Source organism: Physeter macrocephalus, chromosome 18 (assembly GCF_002837175.3).
Source record: "Physeter macrocephalus isolate SW-GA chromosome 18, ASM283717v5, whole genome shotgun sequence".
NCBI lineage: Eukaryota > Metazoa > Chordata > Mammalia > Artiodactyla > Physeteridae > Physeter > Physeter macrocephalus.
In genome coordinates this window covers 2,314,745-2,336,795 of record NC_041231.1, presented here as the reverse complement: position 1 = coordinate 2,336,795, position 22,051 = coordinate 2,314,745, and the positions used below count along the sequence as shown (strand labels likewise).

The 22,051-nt window shown below is 55.5% G+C and overlaps 1 protein-coding gene across 5 annotated transcripts in view; it reads right to left on the bottom strand.

Moving 5' to 3' along the window:
- CARS1 (cysteinyl-tRNA synthetase 1) overlaps window positions 1–22,051 on the bottom strand; it is a 49,650-nt gene that overhangs the window by 6,000 nt on the left and 21,599 nt on the right. For all 5 annotated transcript variants that reach the window (XM_024133248.3, XM_028478533.1, XM_028478534.1 and 2 more), the window contains 11 exons: window positions 14,945–15,085; window positions 14,661–14,749; window positions 12,913–13,034; window positions 9,376–9,488; window positions 8,851–8,979; window positions 8,464–8,593; window positions 8,274–8,377; window positions 7,796–7,893; window positions 7,434–7,623; window positions 6,868–6,936; window positions 4,353–4,434 (listed from right to left, as the gene is read on the bottom strand). In XM_024133248.3, the coding sequence (XP_023989016.1) occupies window positions 4,353–4,434; window positions 6,868–6,936; window positions 7,434–7,623; window positions 7,796–7,893; window positions 8,274–8,377; window positions 8,464–8,593; window positions 8,851–8,979; window positions 9,376–9,488; window positions 12,913–13,034; window positions 14,661–14,749; window positions 14,945–15,085 (1,267 nt within the window). The remainder of the gene's footprint in view (window positions 1–4,352; window positions 4,435–6,867; window positions 6,937–7,433; window positions 7,624–7,795; window positions 7,894–8,273; window positions 8,378–8,463; window positions 8,594–8,850; window positions 8,980–9,375; window positions 9,489–12,912; window positions 13,035–14,660; window positions 14,750–14,944; window positions 15,086–22,051) is intronic.

Below are 22,051 nucleotides of genomic sequence, written 5' to 3'. Positions count from 1 at the left end.
CGTGCAGCCAGCCGCGCAGTCTCCCGCTTCCCAAGGCCAGCCAAGGAAAAGCCCGTTCCAGCCCCGCAGCAGGGCTGGGGGGACAAGGCCCTCCCCTCATTCTGCCCCTCGGGGCCCCTCGCTCAGACGGGTCCCCCCAGGGCCCTGAGGAGACCCCAGGGCACCGGCCCAGGCAAGTGCCCGACGGACGCTTGCTCACCGTAACGGGAAGGGAAGCAGGCTGGCCCTGCCATCCTTGCCACCAACTCCCCTCCACACCCTCAGGCCCAACCCCGCCTCCCCGCCATACCCCCAGGGGAGAGACACCCCTCCCTGGGGCCCCTCAGGTGCCATCCTCTAGGTGGCCCCCACGAGGCTGAGAGAGCGACCCTCACCTCCATCTGAGACCTGCTCTGGTCCACGGAGCTCAAACTTCCCCCCAGGATTTCTTTCCAAACCTTTTTGTTACTTTAGGAGCTGGCCTTCTCCTCCACCCTCTCCTGACTTACATTTCTGAAAAGGGTCTAGTGCCCACAATAAAGAAAGAAAGAGCTCCTACAGCTCAATAAGACAAATGAGCCAAATAACAATGAGCAAAGGGGGACTTCCCCGATGGTGCAGTGGTTAGGAATCTGCCTGCCGATGCAGGGGACGTGGGTTCGAGCCCTGGTCCGGGAAGATCCCACATGATGCAGAGCAACTAAGCCCGCGTGCCACAGCTACTGAAGCCCGCGCACCTAGAGCCCGTGCTCCGCAACAAGAGAAGCCACCGCAATGAGAAGCCCGCGCACCACAACAAAGAGTAGCCCCCGCTCGCCGCAACTAGAGAGAGCCCGTGCACAGCAACAAATACCCAAAGAACGCGGCCAAAAATAAATAAATAAAAATAAATAGATTTATTTTAAAAATTATTAAAAAAAAAAAAAAAAAACGAGCAAAGGGCCTGAATAGACAGCTCTCCAAAGGAGACGTTCAGACGGCCAAGCAGCTCGTCGTCACTACTCATCAGGGAATGCAAATCAAAGCCATAAGGAGATACCCCTCCACACCCACCAGGATGGCTGTTAACAATAATAAACAGAAAATAAAAGGGGCTGACAAGGATGTGGAGCAATTGGAACCCTTGCGCACCGCTGGTGGGAATACACAACGGTTCAGCCACCATGCAAAACACTTTGGTGGGTCTTGAAACAGTTCAACACAGAATTACCGTATGATCCCACAATTCCTCTCCTAAGTGTGTACCCAAAGCAACTAAGACAGGGACCCAACCCGACGCTTACACACGCATGCTCACAGCAGCGCTGTTCACCAAAGGTGCAAACAGCCCAAACACCCATCAAGGGCTGAATGGACACATGGAAGCGGTATACGTATCTGGTGACTATTCTGCCCTAAAAAAAAATGAAGCGCCGCCACATGCTACGGTGTGGACAACCTCGAAAACATTCTGCTGAGAAGCCGGAGAAAAGAGGTCACACAACGTGTGACTCCATTTACGTGAAAGGCCCAGAACAGGTCAATCCGGAGACAGAACACAGGCTGGTGGCTGCCAGGGGCTGGGGGAGGGGGGCGTGACCTTGGAGGGTGGAAACATGTTGGGACCAGAAGGAGATGGTGGCTGCACAACACTGGGAAGGCACTAAGCGCCACTGAGTGGTTCACTTTAAAACGGCCAGGTTTACGTTACGTGAATTTCACTTCAGTAAGTTATTTTTATTTAAAGGGAAAACCCCAGTTGGATGTTTTCGAGGAATTCAATAAACCAACTCTCAAACATATGGAACAAAGGTCTCAGAACAGCTAATGCAACCTTAAAAGAAGAGCACAGGCAGGGAGCTTGCCTCCAGGGTGAGCGAAGCCAAGGCTTTTGGGGTCTTCCCAATGCTGTGCAAATCTGGGTCTGAAGCTGCGGCTACTGAGTCTGGGGCTGGGACGGACCCTCGTGCAAGGCCCCGACAGGAGCGGAGGCTGCCCCGTGGAGAACAGGCACTGGGACAGCAGTGGGGACGGGTGGATCTGGGTGGACCGGCTCCCAGTGGTGGGTGCACAGAGATGGGGCGGCCGGTGGCTGGCAGGGCCCCTTCTGGAAGGAAGCAGCTGCACCACCACGACGGAGCCCAGCAAAGGAAAATAGGTTTCCCCGGACGTGGGCCAAGGGGGCGACCTTCCCAGGGCACCTGGCCAAGCGTGCTAGCCACGGGGACCTCACAGCCCTGCAGACGCCAAGGAGCTCTGACCCCAGGCTCTAGAAGGGAAGGAGAGTGTCTCTGCGTGGCCATCTGCTGGACGCCCCTGCCAGCACCTCCCCGTACCCTGCAACTGCGGTCCGCACCCTTCCCCGTGTGTACTGTCCACAGAGCCACAAGGCTCAGGGCGGGGCAGCCTGCATCCATCAGGGCTGGTTACTGTGGGGCGGGGCTGTGACAGGGGAGTGGAAAACAGATGGGCAGTGAGCAGGGAGACCTTGTCGGGCGCAGGCTCGGAGATGCTGCAAAAGGAGACGGGATCCATCCACAGGTGAACGGATGAGCAAAATGTCGGTCCATCCACATAATGGAATGTTACTCAGCCTTAAAAAGGAAGGGAGGGGCTTCCCTGGAAGGGCGCAGTGGTTAAGAATCCGCCTGCCAATGCAGGGGACATGGGTTCGAGCCCCGGTCCTGGAAGATCCCACATGCTGCGGAGCAACTAAGCCCGTGCGCCACAACTACTGAGCCTGCGCTCTAGAGCCCACGAGCCACAACTACCGAGCCCGCGTGCAACAACTACCGAAGCCCACGTGCCTAGAGCCCGTGCTCCGCAACAAGAGAAGCCAACGCAATGAGAAGCCTGCGCACCGCAACGAACAGTAGCCCCCGCTAGCCTCAACTAGAGAAAAGCCCGCGTGCAGCAACAAAGACCCAGTGCAGCCAAAAATTAAATAAATAAATTAAAAAAAAAAAAAAAAAAAAAGGGAATCCTGACCCAAGCTACAACGTGGATGAACCTTGAGGACATTACGCTCGGTGAAATAAGCGAGACGTAGAAGGACAAATGCTGTCTGATTCCACTCACATGAGGTCCCTGGAGGAGTCACATCCACAGAGACAGAAAGTAGACGGTGGGGATGAGGGGTTGGGGGAGGGGAGGGGAGTGAGTGTTTAACCGGGACAGTTTTTTGGGAAGATAGAAAGTTCTAGAGATGGATGGGGGCGATGGTTCAAAACAATGTAAGTTACTTAAGGCCACTGAACTCTACACTTAGAAATGCTTGAGGTGGTAACTCCTACATTGTGTATTTTTAACCACAATAGAAAAACGACAGCTAATGACTACCAGCTCTCCAGTGGCAGAGAGGCTCCTGCCCCCGTGCCGGTCTCCCGTTCTGACCGTGTGCCCGTCCCGGCCCGTCTAACTTCTTCCCAATTTCCCAAGCCTCTCCTGGCCACACACCCACATCCCACATCCCTGCTGGCCAGGCCTGAGCTCTCTGGCCCAATGGGCTGTGGGCACTGCAGGAGAAACGGCTTCTTTCTTCTCTGTCGGCAGAGCCCTCCTGCCCTGCGGGCCCCGCGACGGGCCCGGGCCGCTCGCTCCTCCCTGAGGTGCAGCCCCTCTGGAGGCGCCCTGACCGCCTGTCTGGCCCCTGCCCGCTCCACCCTGGGACGCCCCGCCCGGATGAGCTCCAGGTGTGACTTCTCGTCACACAGGGGACTGGGGGGGCCACAGCACACCAGGTGACAACGGTGGGGGTCTGCCCCGACCCCCATGTGACCCCAGGCAAGGCCTCCACCTTCCAGGGGCTTCGCTGCCCACCCCTGTCGAATCGTGAGGATTAAGGAAGCAACGTGAGGACAGCAGCTGGACCAGGCCCGGCACCTTGCAAGGTCACTTTTAGCCGCGGTGGTCATCTGTGAGTCCAGACCACCGGAGTAAGAAGCAGACTGCCTGCCCGACGCCACTCACTGCCCGCTTAACAACTGCGCAAAACTGGCCCCAAAGACAACACGTTTGATCCCAGCTCATCCCAAGTCCCCAGGGCCGCTGGCGAGGCCCCGAGCAGAACCTAGAACTGTCCCCGGCAGAGGCTGTGCAGTCGCCACGGAGCCTCCGCGGGGCAGGGACAAGGACACCTCCAGCCCTCACCCTGCGGACGCCCCAGAGAGCAGAACCGAGTCCCCACAAACAAAAGAGGTGCGGAAACGCTGGCCCCTCACGGTGTCCCCAGGCTCCACCCAGCTGCCCTGCCCGTAGGGACACCTGGCGTCTAGACGTGTGTGTGGCTACCATGACTTGACTGCGGGGGGGGGTCCCGGGATCCAGTGATCAGAGGCCAGGGGTGCTGCCCGTCACCTACAGCACCCAGGCCACGGGGCGCGTGGCGGCCTCACCTCTGTGCTCGCGGGCGACCCTCCGCACTCCTTCCCGGAACTCCGACAACACCTGCAGGTACGGCATGACTGTGGGCTCGAGCTGCGGAGAGAACGTTTTGGGTCACTGAGAGACCAGCCGCCCTCGTGTTTATGAAGGACAGAGCCCAGTACACGCGCCGCAGGGCAGGGCCGCCAAGGGACGGGTGGCTGGTGGACGCCCCGTTGTGACCTGCGTCCGGGGTGCACGTGCCCATCCCCGACGGTCGGCTCACGGACACGGGGGCGCCCCGCGTGGCGGTGCGGACAGCACCCTCTTACTGAGGGTCCCCTTCCCCCCAGCAAACTGAGCCCTGTGGGCGGCCCCGCCCAGTGGCTCACAGGAGCCCCTTTGTCTCAGGCAGACGCACGGCTGTTAAAAGCCCATCCCTGGGCTTCCCTGGTGGCGCAGTGGTTGAGAGTCCGCCTGCCGATGCGGGGGACACGGGTTCGCGCCCCGGTCCGGGAAGATCCCACGTGCCGCGGAGCGGCTGGGCCCGTGAGCCGTGGCCGCTGAGCCTGCGCATCCGAAGCCTGTGCTCCGCAACGGGAGAGGCCACGGCCCCACGTGCCGCGGAGCGGCTGGGCCCGTGAGCCGTGGCCGCTGAGCCTGCGCATCCGAAGCCTGTGCTCCGCAACGGGAGAGGCCACGGCAGGGGGAGGCCCGCGTACTGCCAAGAAAAAAAAAAACAACCCGTCCCTAAGGTGACACTGGGCGTTCCCAGGAGGGATGGTTTTCTGAGGCTGAGGCCGTTCCTCCTGGGCTGGGGCCTCCCTTCCACTGGGACCGGCACCACAGAGCCCGGCCGTGCTTGGGTCCGACCTGAGGCCACACACACGCCTGTGTACCATCAACTGTCTGCTGTCCACACGCACCCTCACGTCTGTGCAACACTAAACCACCCGCGGTGACACAGAGGCGGCCACGGGACGCAAAGCCCACTGGAAAAGGAAAACCCAAGAGGGCGAATCCAAACCAGAGAAATAACAGTTTTATGGAAAACCTTTTTTGTTACATCTACCACATTTTTCCACTAGACTTTTGAGCAAGGTCTCCGTGCCTCTTAATTAAGTCATTCGGCAGTGCAGTGACCAAAATCCCAGCGACTGAATGCAAAGGCTGGTGAGGCCGCCAAGCCCTCAGCGCGGCCTAAGCCACTGCAGGCCCAATCTCGCGTGTGGGCTGAGGACACGCCTACCCGCCCGCACACGCACACGGCCTCAGGGGAGCCTTGCTGCGGGGAGCTGCCCAGCGCGCCTGAAGTCGGCCTGGAGGAGGGCCTCAGGCCGTCACCCCCAGCGGCCCGGCTGACTACACTACCCGAGCACATGCTGTGGACCGCTCAGTACTAGGTGGTTCAAGACCTGCTCCTAAAACAATGCAGGTCTGGAAGTAAATCCGTGAACTCTGAAAGGTGTAACCTCGGGCCCATCCTTCGGCCCCATCCTTCTTCGGCCCAGCCGGCACCCACCACGCTTCTCGGGGCCGCTTATTCCAGGCAGCTGACTTCAAAGGGCGTGCGGAGGCGGCTCGGGGGCCAGAAACACCAGGCATCCGACGTTGGACGCATTTTTTTAAAGCTCAAAGGCAGACTTCCTTTAACCGAGGTGTTTCTACTTAAAGAAAATACACGTCTAGTATTGCTTACACGAGAAAACAAAGCAACTGCGTGGGTTTCCTCCCTAAAAAGCACCAAGTACCACAGCAACAGCCACTTCCAAGGCTGACAAGGGGCCCAGGGACAGGGCCTGGTGTTCTGTTTTCTGGGGTGGAAGTCGGCTCCTGGGGAAACACCCCTAAGCTCCGTCCGCAGGAGAGGGCGCCTCGCGCCGTCCCTCAGTGGGTAACAGGACTTTTAAACGGTTTTGCCTTTTTACTTTGGACTCGACCCATTACGTGTAAGCATTTACATGAGCCTTCTAACCAAATACTTCAAGAGCGTTCCTGGCCAGGGGAGGAGGGTGAGCGCGTCTCAGATGAACCTGAGTGTGCGCCTGTCCTACGTGACGGTCCTCCCGCAGAAGAAACCGTGTGTCTGCCCGGATGCCGAGTACGAAGGAGACACCGACAACCACCGGCGAGTTTTCTCACTTGCATGGACCCACCGGACAGACGGTTCCACGTGTTGTCTGCCTACAGGTGCACGCGTGCCGGGAAACACGGGCGCGGGACTCCTGACGCCCCGTGGCCCTAGTGATGCCCATGGCCGTGGTGATGCCCCGCGGCCATGGCTCAGCTGCCTGGGGGCCGAGGACCGTCCCGTGCAGCCTGGTCTCCTGGGACCGAGCTCACAAAGACAACACAGCTGGCGGTGAGGACGGGGGCGGACTGTGCCCAACTCCCCAGCCAGGCCGAGACTTGGCCGCGTGGGGCTCAGGCTGGAGGGCCCAGGGCAGGCTGGGACCTACTGCTGGTCTCAGATGCCCCAGGAGGGAACACCAAATTGGCGGGGCGGCCAGCAGGGAGCTTCTCTGGGCCCAGGTGTGCTTTACTCACATTGAGGCTGGTTCCAGGTCCTCCGACGGGGAAACCCAGGGAGCTTTCCTCTTCTATGGCCCCGAAGATCTAGGGAAGAAACAAGCATGCAGGACAAGAGGTCCTGAGAGATGGCAGGCGGGGACTGGTCCTCGAAACACGCCGCTGCGCCCGGGAGGGGCGGGCGGAAGTGCCGAAGGCCTTGCCGGGTGGGGAGGGACGGAAACCTAGGCCTGGGTGCCCCCGCACCTGCCCCAGGACGAGGTCTGGCTCCTGCAGCCCCTCCGGCCCCTTCCCAGCCTGAGCCGCTGGACCACGGAGCCCCCCTGCAGAGGACCCAGGACTTGTCAGCACGAGGCGGGCGTGGGGAACAACACGTTAGGGCCACTTGTGGGAAAAAGCCCTTGTGCTTTTCAGACCTCCGGACGGGAGGGGAAAAGCTGAGGCAAAGAGGCGAAATTGCTCGGAGCGAGGGCAGGGGCGGGGGGCTTGCTGTCTCGGGCACAGGCGCGGCAGGACCTGAGGACAGCGCGGCGCGGCTCCCATGACCCGCGGGCCCGCACTGGCGCCGTCGCAGCGGGGCTCACCTTCAGCATGTGCGTGAGGTACCGGGCGATGCTCTCCAGCAGGGCACGGTTGGGCCTCTTCCTCGCGGCCTTCCGCGCTGCCATGTAGAGGTTGCACTGGCCGACCAGAGCCCGCATCTCCTCCAGGACGGTGCGCGTGTCGACGTTATCACAGAGCGCCTCGTGAACCGCGGCCTTCTTGTCATAAAAGCTGAACGGGAAGCGGAAGAGGAAGGTGGGGGCGTCAGACGGACGACCTTCCCGGAGCGGCCCGTCCTGAGCGTGGCTCTGCACGGACGGGAGGGACGGCGCCACCGGCCTCCCCGCTGGCGGGCGTGCTGCGGGGACTGCCCGTGGGCCCCGGAGAGAAGGTGCCGCCTCACCTCTCGTTCAGCTCTGTTTCCTTGTCTTCCCACTTCTCAAACTGACCGGCTACCTCGATGGGGGCTCGGAGGAGGTCTTTCACGTTTAAGAAAAACTCCTAAAATGTGAAGATTCCTTTTAAGAGCATTCAGACCTTTCCATCCCAGAGAAAGCTGGGAAAGAGCTGTTCTACCGACGTGCCTCCACTGCAGGTGCGATCTGAATGTCACACAGGTGTAGGAAGGGAAGGGAAAGGTTTTCCTGCGAGACAAGTGGGTCCGGTCTCAGCCTTCGGGGCCCCTGAGGTGCAGCCAGCGGGTGGGGCTGAATGAAAGGTGCCACACGCGACATGAGCTGTCTCGGGAAAGTGGCGCGGAGCTGGCCTCCCCCCAGAGCTTAGTGGCCTTGGCCGCGTCCCGTTCTCTCCGGGGGACGCGGGGAGCGGGCACCACCTCCCACTGTGCTGGACCAGAGCTGCCTCGGGGAGGTGGGACCCACGTTCAGGAGCTTCTCGTACTGCAGCGCCGACTCCATGGTGTTGGCCGAGTAGTCCAGCGCGTCCTTCCACGAGTGCATGAGGAAGGCCAGGCGCAGCTGCCGGGCTGGGGAGAGAGGCGCGGGGCTCCTTACCCTCCCGAGCAGCTCGGTCCCCACGCCTCCGACAACAGAAGCGTCCGGGCCTCTTTACCTGAGTGCTTCTTCAGCGCGTCTTTAATGGTGATGAAGTTCTTGAGCGACTTGGACATCTTGCAGCCGGCGATGGTCAGGTGGCCCGTGTGCAGGAAGTACCTGACCCAGCAGTCGTTTTCAAAGTAGGCCTGAGTGGACAGGGCGGGAGCGGGGGTCAGGGGTGCCGCTGCGGGCCGCACAGAGGGTGCCGGCCGCTTTCTGGGCACCTGACGTGCAGGAGTGCCGTCCGGTGTGAATCCAGGCCTGTGCTGCCAGGGGCCAGGCTGCCCACACACGAGCCGGACTAAACAACGCGGCTCGGAGCCCCTGACGTGGAGGCCAGGCTCTGCTGGGGAGCACCTCGCCGCCCCCCCACCGTGCCCAGGACGGCGACCTCGGCCCCTACCTCCGACTGCGCCAGCTCATTGTCGTGGTGGGGGAAGCGGAGGTCGAAGCCCCCTCCGTGAAGGTCCATTGAGGCTCCGAGGAGGGTGCCCGCCATGGCCGAGCACTCGATGTGCCACCCTGGACGCCCCTAGGGACCCAAACGTGGTGAGCGCCCTGACCCCCCGTGACGGGCCGGGACTCGCTCCCCTGTCCACGCCCCTCAGAACCCCTGAGCTCTATGGGAACGAGGGTCAAGTCCCACACACGAAAAGACGAATGGGGCCCCAGGCTGTAAAGGTCACAACAAGCTTCGCGAAGGCCGAGGAACCCCCCGCTCCCGACACCCCTTCCCGCAGCTCTGGGCCACCAGGACTGTTGTCACAGGGGATGTCGGAGGGCGGATCCGTCCCCTAGTACCCCGGGTCAGAGACTGTCGGGACAGAGGGGACTCCGAGGCGGTCCGGTGCCCCCACCCCAGCCGTGGAGGGGAAGATGCAAGTCCCAGGAAGGGAGGGGGGTGACGGCCCTAGGCCCGGGCGCCCACCTTTCCCCAGGGGCACGGCCAGGATGGCTCCCCGGGCTTGGAGGCCTTCCAGAGGGCGAAGTCGCTGGGGGACCGCTTCTCACTCAGGCGCTCGGCCGAGACGCTCAGGTCGCCTGCGGACACAGGGGAGGCGGGTGCTCGGTGGATGGGATTGTCTCGGTCCGGAGACGATTCAGGCACTTGTTTGTTCACTTGGTCAAGCACTCCCTCAAGCGGACTGTGACCAGGTTTTGGAGTTGCCCAGGGTCTAGTTACGAAGCCCTAACCGCAAGCTCAGAAGCCACGGCCTCACGAGCCGGCGTCCGAGGGCAACGACCCCCGGACCTGGACCCGCACCCCCCGCCTCCGCTGCCGCCCCACCTCGGCCCCTCGTCTAGGACAACGACAGCGCCTGGCCCAGAGTGTGAGGCGCTTTTCTCATGGGCCTGCCTCGGGGACCCGGGCTCGCGCAGGCGGGATCTTGTACTAACACCCGGCGGGCCTCTTGGCTGTGGTTCTGGGGGGCATAAGGGCGACCAGGCTGCTGTGTGTGGCCTCCCCAGCCCGGAGGTGGCAAATCAGGACACTCGCTGGTCCTCCCGTGTCCATACAGGGCAGTCGCGGGAAGGAGGCTATGGACCAGTCTGAACCCAAGAGCGAAAGGGAGCACTGCTCCGTGGGCCAAGTTCAGTTTCCTCGGAAGATCCTCCCCTCTCCCTCCCCACACCCCCGTGAACGCAGACGAAGCCAGCCAGAAAGGGAATCCACGGCCCCACGGGAGACCTCCCCAGACCACGTGCTGGTGCCGTGGACACATCAGCCGCCTGAAAATGAACACCCTCTGGTCAGCCCAGCCCGCAGGCGGAGCATCCCCGAGGGGGGAGGTGGGGGGGCTGCTTGCTGGGTGATGGGGCCTCTGCCCGGCACTCAGGCCCTAAAGGGCCTCACCAGGGCGCCTGCTGGAAAACTCCAGAACAGGAATGACTCTCATTCTCCTGTCCAGGCTGCAAACGCAGGACGACTGGAAAAAGGCCACTTTGGGAGGGACACAGTGCAGACGGAGGCACCGCTGAACACAAAGACTGTGACGGTGAAACAGGCCCTAAACGCAGAATACTTAAAAAACACGACAAAGAACCAGGAAAAGTGCCACAGTTGGAAACGTAGGGATAACTACTACTAACACGTTGGTGTCTTGATTTGTGGGTCTGTGGGTTTTTTAATCCATGTAAGAAGAACACAGACACATCCAACAAACAGGACAAGCGCCACCCTGGTCTTGTATCTATTTTCTCGCCGTGCGCATTTTAACCATGGCGTCGGCGATGGCAGTTGTTCAAAAACGTAATCTGACCTGGCGCCGGGACCTTCTCTTTGACCCACCCCTTACTGGACAGATAACGTACCTTGAGGTTTTAAACTTTTCTTTACAATGAACATAGTTACTCACGAATGTATCTAACTTTAAAAATTAACTTTGAGAAATTCTGTAGCAGAGGATCTGCTCCACCTCACACACCCTTCCCCCACTCTGCACTCGACACAAACGCCCCTACCTGGCAATACCTATTTGCTCCTGATGTTTTAGGGACGAGATAAACCACACGATCCCTCTGCTTTCCCTCTTGGTGTCATTTCTGCTCCCCTGACACGGCTCTCCCACCGTGCGCCCCATGACCTGAGTGGTCTGCCTCCGATGCCTGGCCCTGCTCAGCGGCCGAGAGTCTGAAACGCCGTCGGGTCGGATGGTCACGCTGTTAAACTAACTCGGTCTGTCTTTCCTCCATGTTTCTGTGTTGTCCTGTTTTAGGTTCTGGTATCTCTTTAGAACAGAGCCCTTGAGGTGAAGATACTTGACCAAAACGTATGAACATCATACAGTCGTACGTTGACGGCACTGTAACCTGTACAGTGAAGCTGCCTTTGTGTCCTGACAAAGACTCCTGAGTCTGTCTAAGGCCTGAAGTCTGGGGAGACTCTGTCAGCAACCCAGGACTTCAGTTCAGTCCTGGACGGTGTCTCCTCCAACCGCAGCCCGGAAATTCACAGGTCTGCCTGGCCACTGACCGTGCAAGGGCATACAGACAGAAGTTTACCACCCACTAGACCCTCTAATTGTTTAATATCTTCTACAACATCTAATACATCACATCTTTACAGCTACCTGTCCATTTATCTTCACATTTTGAAAATCTGGACATGAGGTTGGTATATACTTATGCTCTAAGTATACCTAATGGTGACCTTTAAATAAGGACAGGGACTTCGCTGGTGGTGCAGTGGTTAAGAATCCACCTGCCGATGCAGGGGACATGGGTTCAAGCCCTGGTCCGGGAAGATCCCACATGCCACAGAGCAACTAAGCCCACGCGCCAGAACTACTGAGCCCGCACGCCACAGCTACTGAAGCCCACGTGCCTAGAGCCCGTGCTCCGCAACAAGAGAAGCCACCGCAATGGGAAGCCTGCGCACCGCAACGAAGAGCAGCCCCCGCTCGTTGCAACTAGAGAAAGCCCGCACGCAGCAACGAAGACCCAACACAGTCAAAGAAAGAAAAAAAAAAAAAAAAGAACATCCTTTATCTCAATCAATCAATCAATCAATCAATGTAAGGACGATAAAATGTGAAAACTGTACCCGTGGTTAAAAAAAAAAAAAAGATGAGCATTTTTATGTCCATAGTGCCTCCCAGAAACGCTGGTGGATAAACAGCGTGTGTCCGGCAGCATGAGAGCAGCCCCTGCACTGCTCCCCGCGATTCACTGAGGGGGTGAAAGTAAACACTTATGAAAGACAAGCAGAATCCCGCCTGGTCCAGAAAAGGCACTGTGTCTCTGTTTAAAACGTCTGGATCAAGATGGGCCTGGGGCTGTCGTTATACATGGTCACACTCGCTGCGCTGAGAACACAGCCGCTCTGAGCTGCTGCCCGAGCTCCTCACGGCAGGACAGCCCTGCCCACACCCACAGTCCGGACTTCTAGATAAGGGCCGGGCTTCAGACTCTGGCCACAAGCTCCTGCCTCCCCTTTCCCACAGCCGCCTTACAGGTAAGCTGCTCGCTCCTGCCCTGGGACGGGGGACGGCCCTTCCCCGCCCAGTGCCCACCTCCAGCCCTCCTCGTGGGATCGGTAAGTAAACAATCTTGTGTCTACTCCCTTTCTGGGTGTACCGCACGCCTTCGACCGAAGCACCCTGGGGGTTTCCCTCCGCAGGCTCCCCGCTGCCCCCGTGGGTGAGTGAGCCCTCGTTCAGCACCCTCTGATTCCTCTCCACACACCCGCCTGGGGGTCCAGCACAGCCCGCCCGACGCCTGGGTGCTCTGGGTGCCGAGAGATCAGCAAAGTCCAACCCCATGGCCGAGGCCCCGAGGTCTGTACGCTTCTCAGGATGGCACTGCAGCCACTCACTCTTCTGTTTCTTAAGTAAAAATACATTTCAGGGGCTTAGCGTACAGAGCTCCTAAAATCCCTTTAGGTGAAAAACCACGGTCCCCGTGAACCTAGGTGACCCTGATCGTGCGGCTCCACTTGGCTCTGACTTCGAGCCGGTCCGTTTACCTTCCCCCTCCTGCAGGGCTTTCTGATCCCCGACGGCCTCGGGCACCAGCTTCCCGTAGCAGTGTCCCTCACTGTTGGCAAACTTCACCGTGTCGAAGTAGACGGACCCGTTTGAAACGTAGCTGGAAAACAAAGCCATTGGGGAAGGTGTGACGAGGCGCTCGCGGGCCGACCTGGACACCCGCGGGCCGTCGGGGCACCTGCTCCAGCCGCAAGCCTCCCCTGGTTCGGCCACACTGCAGGGCGGCCAGGAAGCTGTTCAAACAGAGCTGCTGTGTGGGCTGAGAGGGGCCGGGGCAGGGACTCCACACTCCCCGACAGCCTGTCCCTCCGCCCTGCCCCTCACCTGGGTGTCACCACCCCGAGTGCCGCCCTTGCCTCTGTCTACACGCCACCCCCTGCCCGGCCCGCCAGGCTCTGCCTCCTGGAAGCATGGGGATTACTCCAGGCCGGGATGCCCTGTCTCCTCTCGCCGCGGCCCTGCCCATGTCACTCAGCTTGGCAGTCTGGAGTTGCCCCACGGTGACCGTGTGACGTTGGGCTGGGAGTGCCAAGGAGCTGCTGTCTCTTCGCGAGAACCCACGGCCCGGTCCCTGTGCCGGGCGCTTCCTGCTGCTCCAAGGCCCCCGCCCGCCTCACCTCGCGCGAGGTGGGGTGGCAGCTCTCCTGGGCGGGGGCCTGGCATCAGCACACAGACGCCTGGCCCCCGTCCACACGTCCACTTGCTGCCTGTTTCTGAAAACGCTGACTCAGAGACCTGAAAAGCGTTCCACGCAGGCAGATGGTGAGGACGGTAACCTGGGGCCAAATCCCGGCCCGGCAAGGATAAAGCCCACCCGCCTTGGGAGCCGACACGAGGAAGGCTCTGAGCGCCCACACCATGTGGCCTGCGTCTCCAAAGACCTGGAGGTGCCCACGCGCAACAGCGTGCTGCTTTGGGGACCTGGTGACGCGTGGCCTTAACTGGGAGCTTCCCAGTGGACCAGGGGCCAGGTGGTACCTACAGCATCTCTCACTGTGGTCCCCAGGGCAGGCCTCGGGCCCGGGCAGAGGTGCTGGCCAGCCCCTTGGGTAGGGGTGGCCCCAGGTCCTGGACTAGGCCCCAAGCTGTGTGACCAAATCAGCCGGGGGCTTCGGGGACAGGCTGGGTGTAGCCAGCACCGCCCTCTTGCTTCCCCTTCCTGCCTGGAACAAAGACATGGCCTCCGTACAGCTAAATAGTTGTTTGAATGGCCGCCACTACCAAGGAAAACCCAGAGGGTTCTCGTACAAAGCAACTGGGAAGCTGAGAACCAAGTGGCACAGGGGAAAGCGGCTGCCGATAAGGCGAGGTCACGGCTCAACCGTGTCCTCCAAATCCACATGCTGGAGTCCAGACCCCCAGCACCTCGGAGTCTGACCGTGTTTGGAAAGAGGGTCTTTACAGAGGGAGTCAAGTTAAACTGAGGCCATCAGGGTGGGGCCCGAAGCCAGTACGACCGGTGTCCTTATAAGAAGAGATCGGGACACGAAGGGAGGGTCGAGCGGCACGTGTGCACACCCACAGGGACCCCTGGAGCTGAGCGCTGACACTTCTGCGGTTTGAGCTGCCCGCTGCGTGGCGCTTTGTGACGGGAGCCCCGGGGCGCGACCGCCCTGAGCACAAAACCGTGCGCTTCCTGCTCCCGGTCTGGAGCCAGAGGAGAGCCGCTCTCCCTGGAAAACCGTCCTGGCGTGCTGCGCAGCCCTGAGCAGGGCCTCCAGCTCACCCATAACCGTTGTCCACAATCTTCTGGACGAAGTCCACGATCTCCGGCACATACTCACTCACGCGGGTTAGGACATCTGGAGGGCGGACCTGGGGATGATGACAGCGTCCTGGTTCAAGAACCGCAGCAGCAGCTGCGGGTGCCCAGAAGCCCCTCCCCCACCCCGCTCTCATCTTTAACTGAATTTACTTGCAGAATGAAACGGTCTGGATCCCACAAGGCCTTTTGCTCATGGGGGATCCTCAGCCCAAGACAGCAAGGCCAAGACAGTCGGCGACACTTACGTTCAGGGCTTCCATGTCTTTGTGGAACTCCGCTTCCCAGAACTTGGGCAGTTTGGAGAAAATAGAATTGTCGCTCACTTCACTGCCATGCGTGGAATCCAGCCAGTCAGAAAGCAGATCCTTTGCTTCTTCCAACAACACCTGAAGAAAAAGAAAGAGAATATCCGCACACACGTGCAAGTTGCACGGGCTCACGGCTGGTGCAGTCAGTCTGTGTCAGTCAAGGCCTCGGATGCGCAGACGCGGACCCAGGCCCGGGAGACCACAGTGCTCCCGTGGATGGCCTGGCAGTTAAGAGGCCGGAGTGTTCAGAGCTCTGACCATGTCGCCGGAGGGTCAGGGTGGGCTTGGGGAGGCCCAGCGGTGCAGCGGGGCTGCCTGGGGCAGGGTGGGAGAGCACGTGGTGTGGTCACCCACAGCCTGGACACCTGAGTGCTCGAGGGGAGGTTCACAACGGGAGGCGGAGCCACGGTCCCAGTGGGAAGTCTCCAAGGCCACGCCGCCCTGCCGGCCACATGCCATTGACCAAAGGCCCCATGTTATGACCACAATGGTGCAGCATGGGTACGAGTTGTGTCCTGTCACCACAGCACTCACGCCACACATAGAAACGTCCATCTGAGATGTGATGTGACAGCATCAGGGCTGCAGCCTGAGTCCCGAAGGCCAGGGGACCTGGAGCTCTGCCCTGGAGGAATCCAGTGTTTCTGCTCATTAACTGGAGCCGACAGAGACGTGCGGACAGGCAGGCGGTCTGCGGTCCACTGGCAGGGGCGGAGGCAAAGACCAAAGGGTGGAGGGAGAGGGCGCAGGGAACCTGGGCGTGGAAGCGGTGGCAAGGGCACCCCCTGTGGCAGCTCCCAGGCAGAAGAGAGCCGCTCATGTGCTGCCGCGCTGGCGGGCAGCAGGGGAAACCTCCCAGGACTAGGCTGGTGCCCGGGGGCAGGGCCTGCCCCGCGCAGAGGGGCAGAAAGCCCCCCCCCCGCCTCGGGAGCGACACAGATCATGACCAAGCAGAAGAATGAGAGTCCAATCAAACAAACTTCTAGATAATTCTTGGGTTTCGAAACAAGAAATCAAAATGGAAATAAAAAACCGTTCAGAAGCAAATAATGTCAAAATACGTGGAAGTAGCAAAAATGATACTTAGAGGAAAATGTATGGCCTCAAATGCTTAAACCAGAAAATGAGCTGAACTCCTAAGCTGCCACTCTGTCCCGACAATGAGTGAAAGGCTGTGCAACTCCTCCTCTTAGATCCGTAAGGGAAAGAGGCCCAGGGCAAACTGCCACCCCGAGAACCGGAGAGAGACGGGCAGGTACAGGTTTAACTGCCACTTACCGGGGCAGAAAGTGCCCGGGACCCAGTGACGGGCAGGGAGGCCGGAATTGAAAGTGACCACCCGCTGGAGGCTCGGCGTGGACAGGTCCGAGATCAAAACTCCAGGGCGACCCAGCCTTTGGGGCCCCACAAATTTGTGAGATTTACCTCCAAGAACCCTAACGGTTACTCACAGTAAATATTGGAGAAAAATCCCCTCATGCTTCCGGCAGGGGGAGAGGAAAAGGAACTGCTCTGAAATACGACAAAGCAGTCTGTTCTTAACAAGGCTGCCCTCAGGAGGAACCAGCTAACCAGAACCTAAGCTGCTGGGGTTCCAGCAGACCCTAACTGACCTGGGGGAGGGAAACGTCCACCTCCAGGCCCCTCCACACAGCCTGTCCCATCTAAGGGGGAGGGGAGGAAAAACCGAGAAACACCTGTAATGTTCACAGTCCACGGGCACAGGCCACCGAAGGACTGAGACCATCACAGGACCACAGAGGGCATCCTCCCCACACCTCGCCACACGACTACTGACGGCAGCTCCTTCCACCCAGTACATCGTGTACTCACTATCCTGAAAAAAAATCACAAGGCGTACCGAAAGCCAAAACGCCACTCTTCTGAAAAGACAGAGAGCGCATCAGGACCAGACGTGTGGCAGGGATCCTGGGATTATCAGACCACGGATTTAAAACAACCATGACGGATATGCTAAGGGCCCTAGTGGACAAAGCAGGCAGCACGTGAAACCAGGTGGGGAACGTAAGCAGAGAGACGGAAATCCCAAGACAGGACCAAATAGAGATGCTAGAGGTAAAAGCGCCTAAATGGAAATGAAGAACGTCTCTGATGGGCCTGACTGGACATGACTGAGGAAGGAGTCTCTGAGCGTGAGGAGATCTCAGTAGCAGCCTCCAAAACTGAAAACCAAAAAGCCTTTGTTCTCAGAGGCTGACAAAAAAAAAACAGAAGAGATTTCACTTGTCGCGACTAAGACTTGGCGCAGCCAAAATAAATACATAATTAAATAAGTAAATAAACATTTTTTAAAAAAGAACTGTAAGACTATATATTTAAAAAAAAAACAGAACAGAGTATCCAGGGACAGTGGGACAACTATAAAAGGTGTAACATATGCACAACAGGAATACCTGGAGGAGGAGAGAAAGAAACAGAAGACATACTTGGAGCAATGACTGCGAATTTCCCCAATTAATGTCAGACACCAAACCACAAATCCAGGAAGTGCAGAAAACTCCAAGCAAGATAAATGCCAAAAATACCATACCTTGGCATATCATTCTCAAAATGCAGAAAATAAAAGATAGAACGAAAATAACATAGGTCAGAAACTCAGATCTACACAAAGAAAAGAAGAGCATCGAAAAAGAAATTCGTGAACCTTACCTTTTATTTATTTATTATAAATTTATTGATTGATTTAGTTTTGGCTGCTTTGGGTCTCTGTTGCTACACGCAGGCTTTCTCTAGCTGCAGTGAGCGGGGGTTACTCTTTGTTGCGGTGTGTGGGCTCCTCATTGCGGTGGCTTCTCTTGTTGTGAAGCATGGGCTCTAGGCGCGTGGGCTTCAGTAGTTGTGGCGCGCGGGCTCAATCGTTGTGGCACACGGGCTTAGTCGCTCTGTGGCATGTGGGATCTTCCCGGACCAGGGCTTGAACCCGTGTCCCCTGCATTGGCAGGTGCATTCTTAACCACTGCGCCACCAGGGAAGTCCTACCAGGTTCGATCCCTGGTCCGGGAAGATCCCACATGCTGCGGAGCAACTAAGCCCACGTGCCACAACTACTGAGCCTGCGCTCTAGAGCCCGTGATACAGATGTACACTGAAACATAAAATCTTAAGAATATATATACATACATATATTTACATATATATATGTATATAAAACTGAATCACTTTGCTGTATACCTGAAGCTAACACAATACTGTAAATTAACTATACTCACCGCAACTACTGAAGCCCTTGTGCCTAGAGCCCGCGCACTGCAACGAACAGTAGCCCCCACTCGCTGCAACTAGAGAAAGCCTGCGCACAGCAACAAAGATCCAACGCAGCCAATAAACTTATTTTAATAAAGTCACAGCCACAATACCCATTTAATAAAAAATATATAGAAACAGATATATACTGAACCATAAAATCTGAAAAAGATATATACATACATATATTTACATATATATATATATATATATAACTGAATCACTTTGCTGTATACCTGAAGCTAACACAATACTGTAAATTAACTATACTTTAATTAAAAAAAAAAAAATGGTTAGGGACTTCCCTGGTAGTGCAGTGGCTAAGAATCCGCCTGACAATGCAGGGGATGTGGGTTCGATCCCTGGTCTGAGATCCCACATGCCGCAGAGCAACTAAGCCTGCAAGCCACAACTACTGAGCCCACGCGCCACAAATACTGAAGCCCGCGCACTCTAGGGCCCACGTGCCACAACTACTGAGCCTGTGCGCCTAGAGCCCGTGCTCCGCAACAAGAGAAGCCACCGCAGTGACAAGCCCATGCACCACAGCCAAGAGTAGCCCCTACTCGCCGCAACTAGAGAAAGCCCACGCGCAGCAACGAAGACCCAACACGGCCAAAAAAACAGTGATAATAAAAATAAAGATAAATAAAGTTAGCTTGTTGCCAATTTTAAAAAAATTCAAAGTAAGAAGAAGAAAGGATATAATAAAAAATTAAAGCAGAGGGACTTCCCTGGTGGTCCAGTGGCTAAGACTCCGCGCTCCCAACGCAGGGGGCCCATGTTTGATCCCTGGTCAGGGAACTAGATCTCACGTGCGTGCTGCAACCAAAAGTTTGCATGCACAACTAAGGAGCCCACGTGCTGCAACTAAGGAGCCAGCGAGCTGCAACCAAGGAGCCCTAGAGCTGTAACTAAGGAGCCTTCCTGCCGCAACTAAGACCCAGCGCAACCACGCAAATAAATAAATATTTTTTAAAAGAATTAAAGCAGAAACCAGGAAATTAAGAGAGAAAATCAACAAAACCAAATGCTGGTTCTTTGAAAAGATCAATACAATTGATAAGCCAAGCTAACCAAGAAAAAAAGAGGACACAAATACTAATATCAGAAATGAAAGAGGGGACATCACTACAGATCCCATGGAAGTTAAAAGAAGAAAAAAGGAATATTATAAACAACTCTGTGCCCCTAAATTTGATAACCTGGATGAAGGCACCAATTCTTTGAAAGACATAATCTGCCAAAACTCACACAACATGATACAGAGAATCTGAATAAGCCTGTATCTATTAAAGAGATTAAATCAATAATTAATAACTTTCCAAAATAGAAAGCACCAGGCCCAGATGGATTCACTGCTGAATTCCGCCAACACTTAAGGAAGAAATTATACCAATTTCTACAGTCTCTTTCAGAGGACAGAAGCAAAGAGAATACTTCCCAGTTCCTTCTGAGGACAGCATTACCCTAATACCTAAACCGGACAAAGACATTCCAAGAAAACCACAGATCAATATCTCTCATGAATACAGATGCAAAATCCTTAACAAAATATTACCACATTGAATCCACAAAAGTATAAAAAGAATTACATGCCACAACCAAGTGAAATTTATCACAAGTATGTAAGGCTGGTTCTACTTTATAAAATCAATTAATATAAATCATCACATCAACAGACTAAAAAAGAAAAACCAAAAGGTCATACCAATAGATGCAGAAAAAGCATCTGACAAAATGTAACACCCATTCATGATAAAAACTCTCAGTAAATGAATAGAGGGGAACTTCCTCAACTTAATAAACAAACAAAAAACAGCTACAAAAAGCCTACCGCTAACATCAGACTTAATGGTGAGAAATCAGAAGCTTTTCCACTAAGATGAGGTATAATGCAAGAATGTCCCCTCTCACCAGTCCTTTCCAACATCATACTGGAAGTCCTTGCTAATGCAATAAGGCAAGAAAAGGGCAAAAAAAAGAGGATTATACAGGATTATAAGCCCATCATAAGTTGAAAATATCATTAAGCTGAAAATGCATTTAATACACCTAATCTACCCAACATCATAGATTAGCCTAGCCTACCTTAAATGTGCTCAGAATACATTAGCCTACAGTTGGGAAAAATCATCTAACACCAATCCTATTTTATAATTACGTGTTGAAATATCTCATGTAATGTACTGAATACTGTTCTGAAAGTGAAAACCAAAACGGTTGTCTGGGCACAGAGTAATTGTAAGTGTGTCAGTTGTTTACCCTGGCGATCTGAGGCTCACCGCTGGTGCCCTGCATCCGGAGAGAGTACTGGACTGCATACCGCTAGCCCAGGAGAAGATCAAAATTCAAAGTATGGTTTCTACTGAACGTTTATTGCTTTTGCACCATCGTAAAGCCAGAAAATCCTAAGTCAAATTGTCAGAGGTGGGGGACCGTCTGTATATTGACTGGGAAAGAAGACAAAACTATAGACCAGGAAATAAGAAGTGGAATTTGAAATTAAAACCACAATACCATTTACATCAGCATCCGAAATGAAACACTCACATATAAGTCTTACAAAATACGTACAAGATCTACATGAGGAAAACGACAAAACTCTGATGTAAGAAATGCAGAGACATTTCATGTTTGGGGATAGGAAGGTTTAATACTGTCAAGGTGCCAGTTCCTCCCAACTTGATTTGTAGATTTGATTCAATCCTAATCCAAATCCTATCGAGTTATTTTATGGATATTGACAAACTGATTCTAAAGTGTATATGGAGGGACTTTCCTGGTGGTCCAGTGGCTAAGACTCCACGCTCCCAACGCAGGGGGCCCGGGTTTGATTCCCGGCTGGGGAACCAGATCCCGCAATGCAGGCCGCAACTAAAAGATCATACATGCCGCGTCCAAGACCCGGCGCAGCCAAATAAATAAATAAATAGATAGATAGATGGATAAGTAGTCAAAAAAAAAAAAGTATATATGGAGAGGAGGCAAAAGACCCAGAAGAGCCAACACAATATTGAAGGAGAACAAAGGTGCAGGACTGACACTCCCCGACTTCAAGACTTACTTAAAGCTACCGTAATCACGACAGTGTGGTGTTGGTGAAAGAACAGACAAACAGAGCAACGAAACAGAACAGAGCCCAGAAACAGACTCATGTAAATATAGCCAACTGTTCTTTGACAAAAGAGCAAAGGAGCAAAAACAGTTTCCAACAAACTGTGCTTAACAACCGGGCATCACATGCAAAAACCATGAATCTAGACCAAGGCCTTACGCACTTCAAAGATGACCCTGGCTTTGGCAATGACTTCTTCCATGCGATACCAAATGCGTGATCCGTGAAAGAAAAGAATTGGCAAGCTGGACTTTATCACCATTAAAAATTTCTGCTCTGGGAAAGACACTGTCAAGAGAATGAAAAGACAAGCCACATACCGGAAGAAAATATTTGCAAAAGACACATCTGATAAAGGACTGTTACCCAAAATATACAAAGAACTCTCCAAACTCAACAATAAGAAAACAACCTGTTCTTAAAAAGGTCCAAAGACATTAACAGACACCTCACCAAAGAAGACATAAAGATGGCAAATAAGTATCAAGAGACGCTCCACATCGTGTGTCATCAGGGAAATGTAAATTAAAACGAGATACTCCATACATTATTTCAATGGCCAAAATCTGGAACACTGACAACACCAAAGGCTAGTGAGGATCTGGAGCAACAGGGACTCTTATCCACCACTGGTGGGAATGGAAAATGGTGCAGCCACTTTG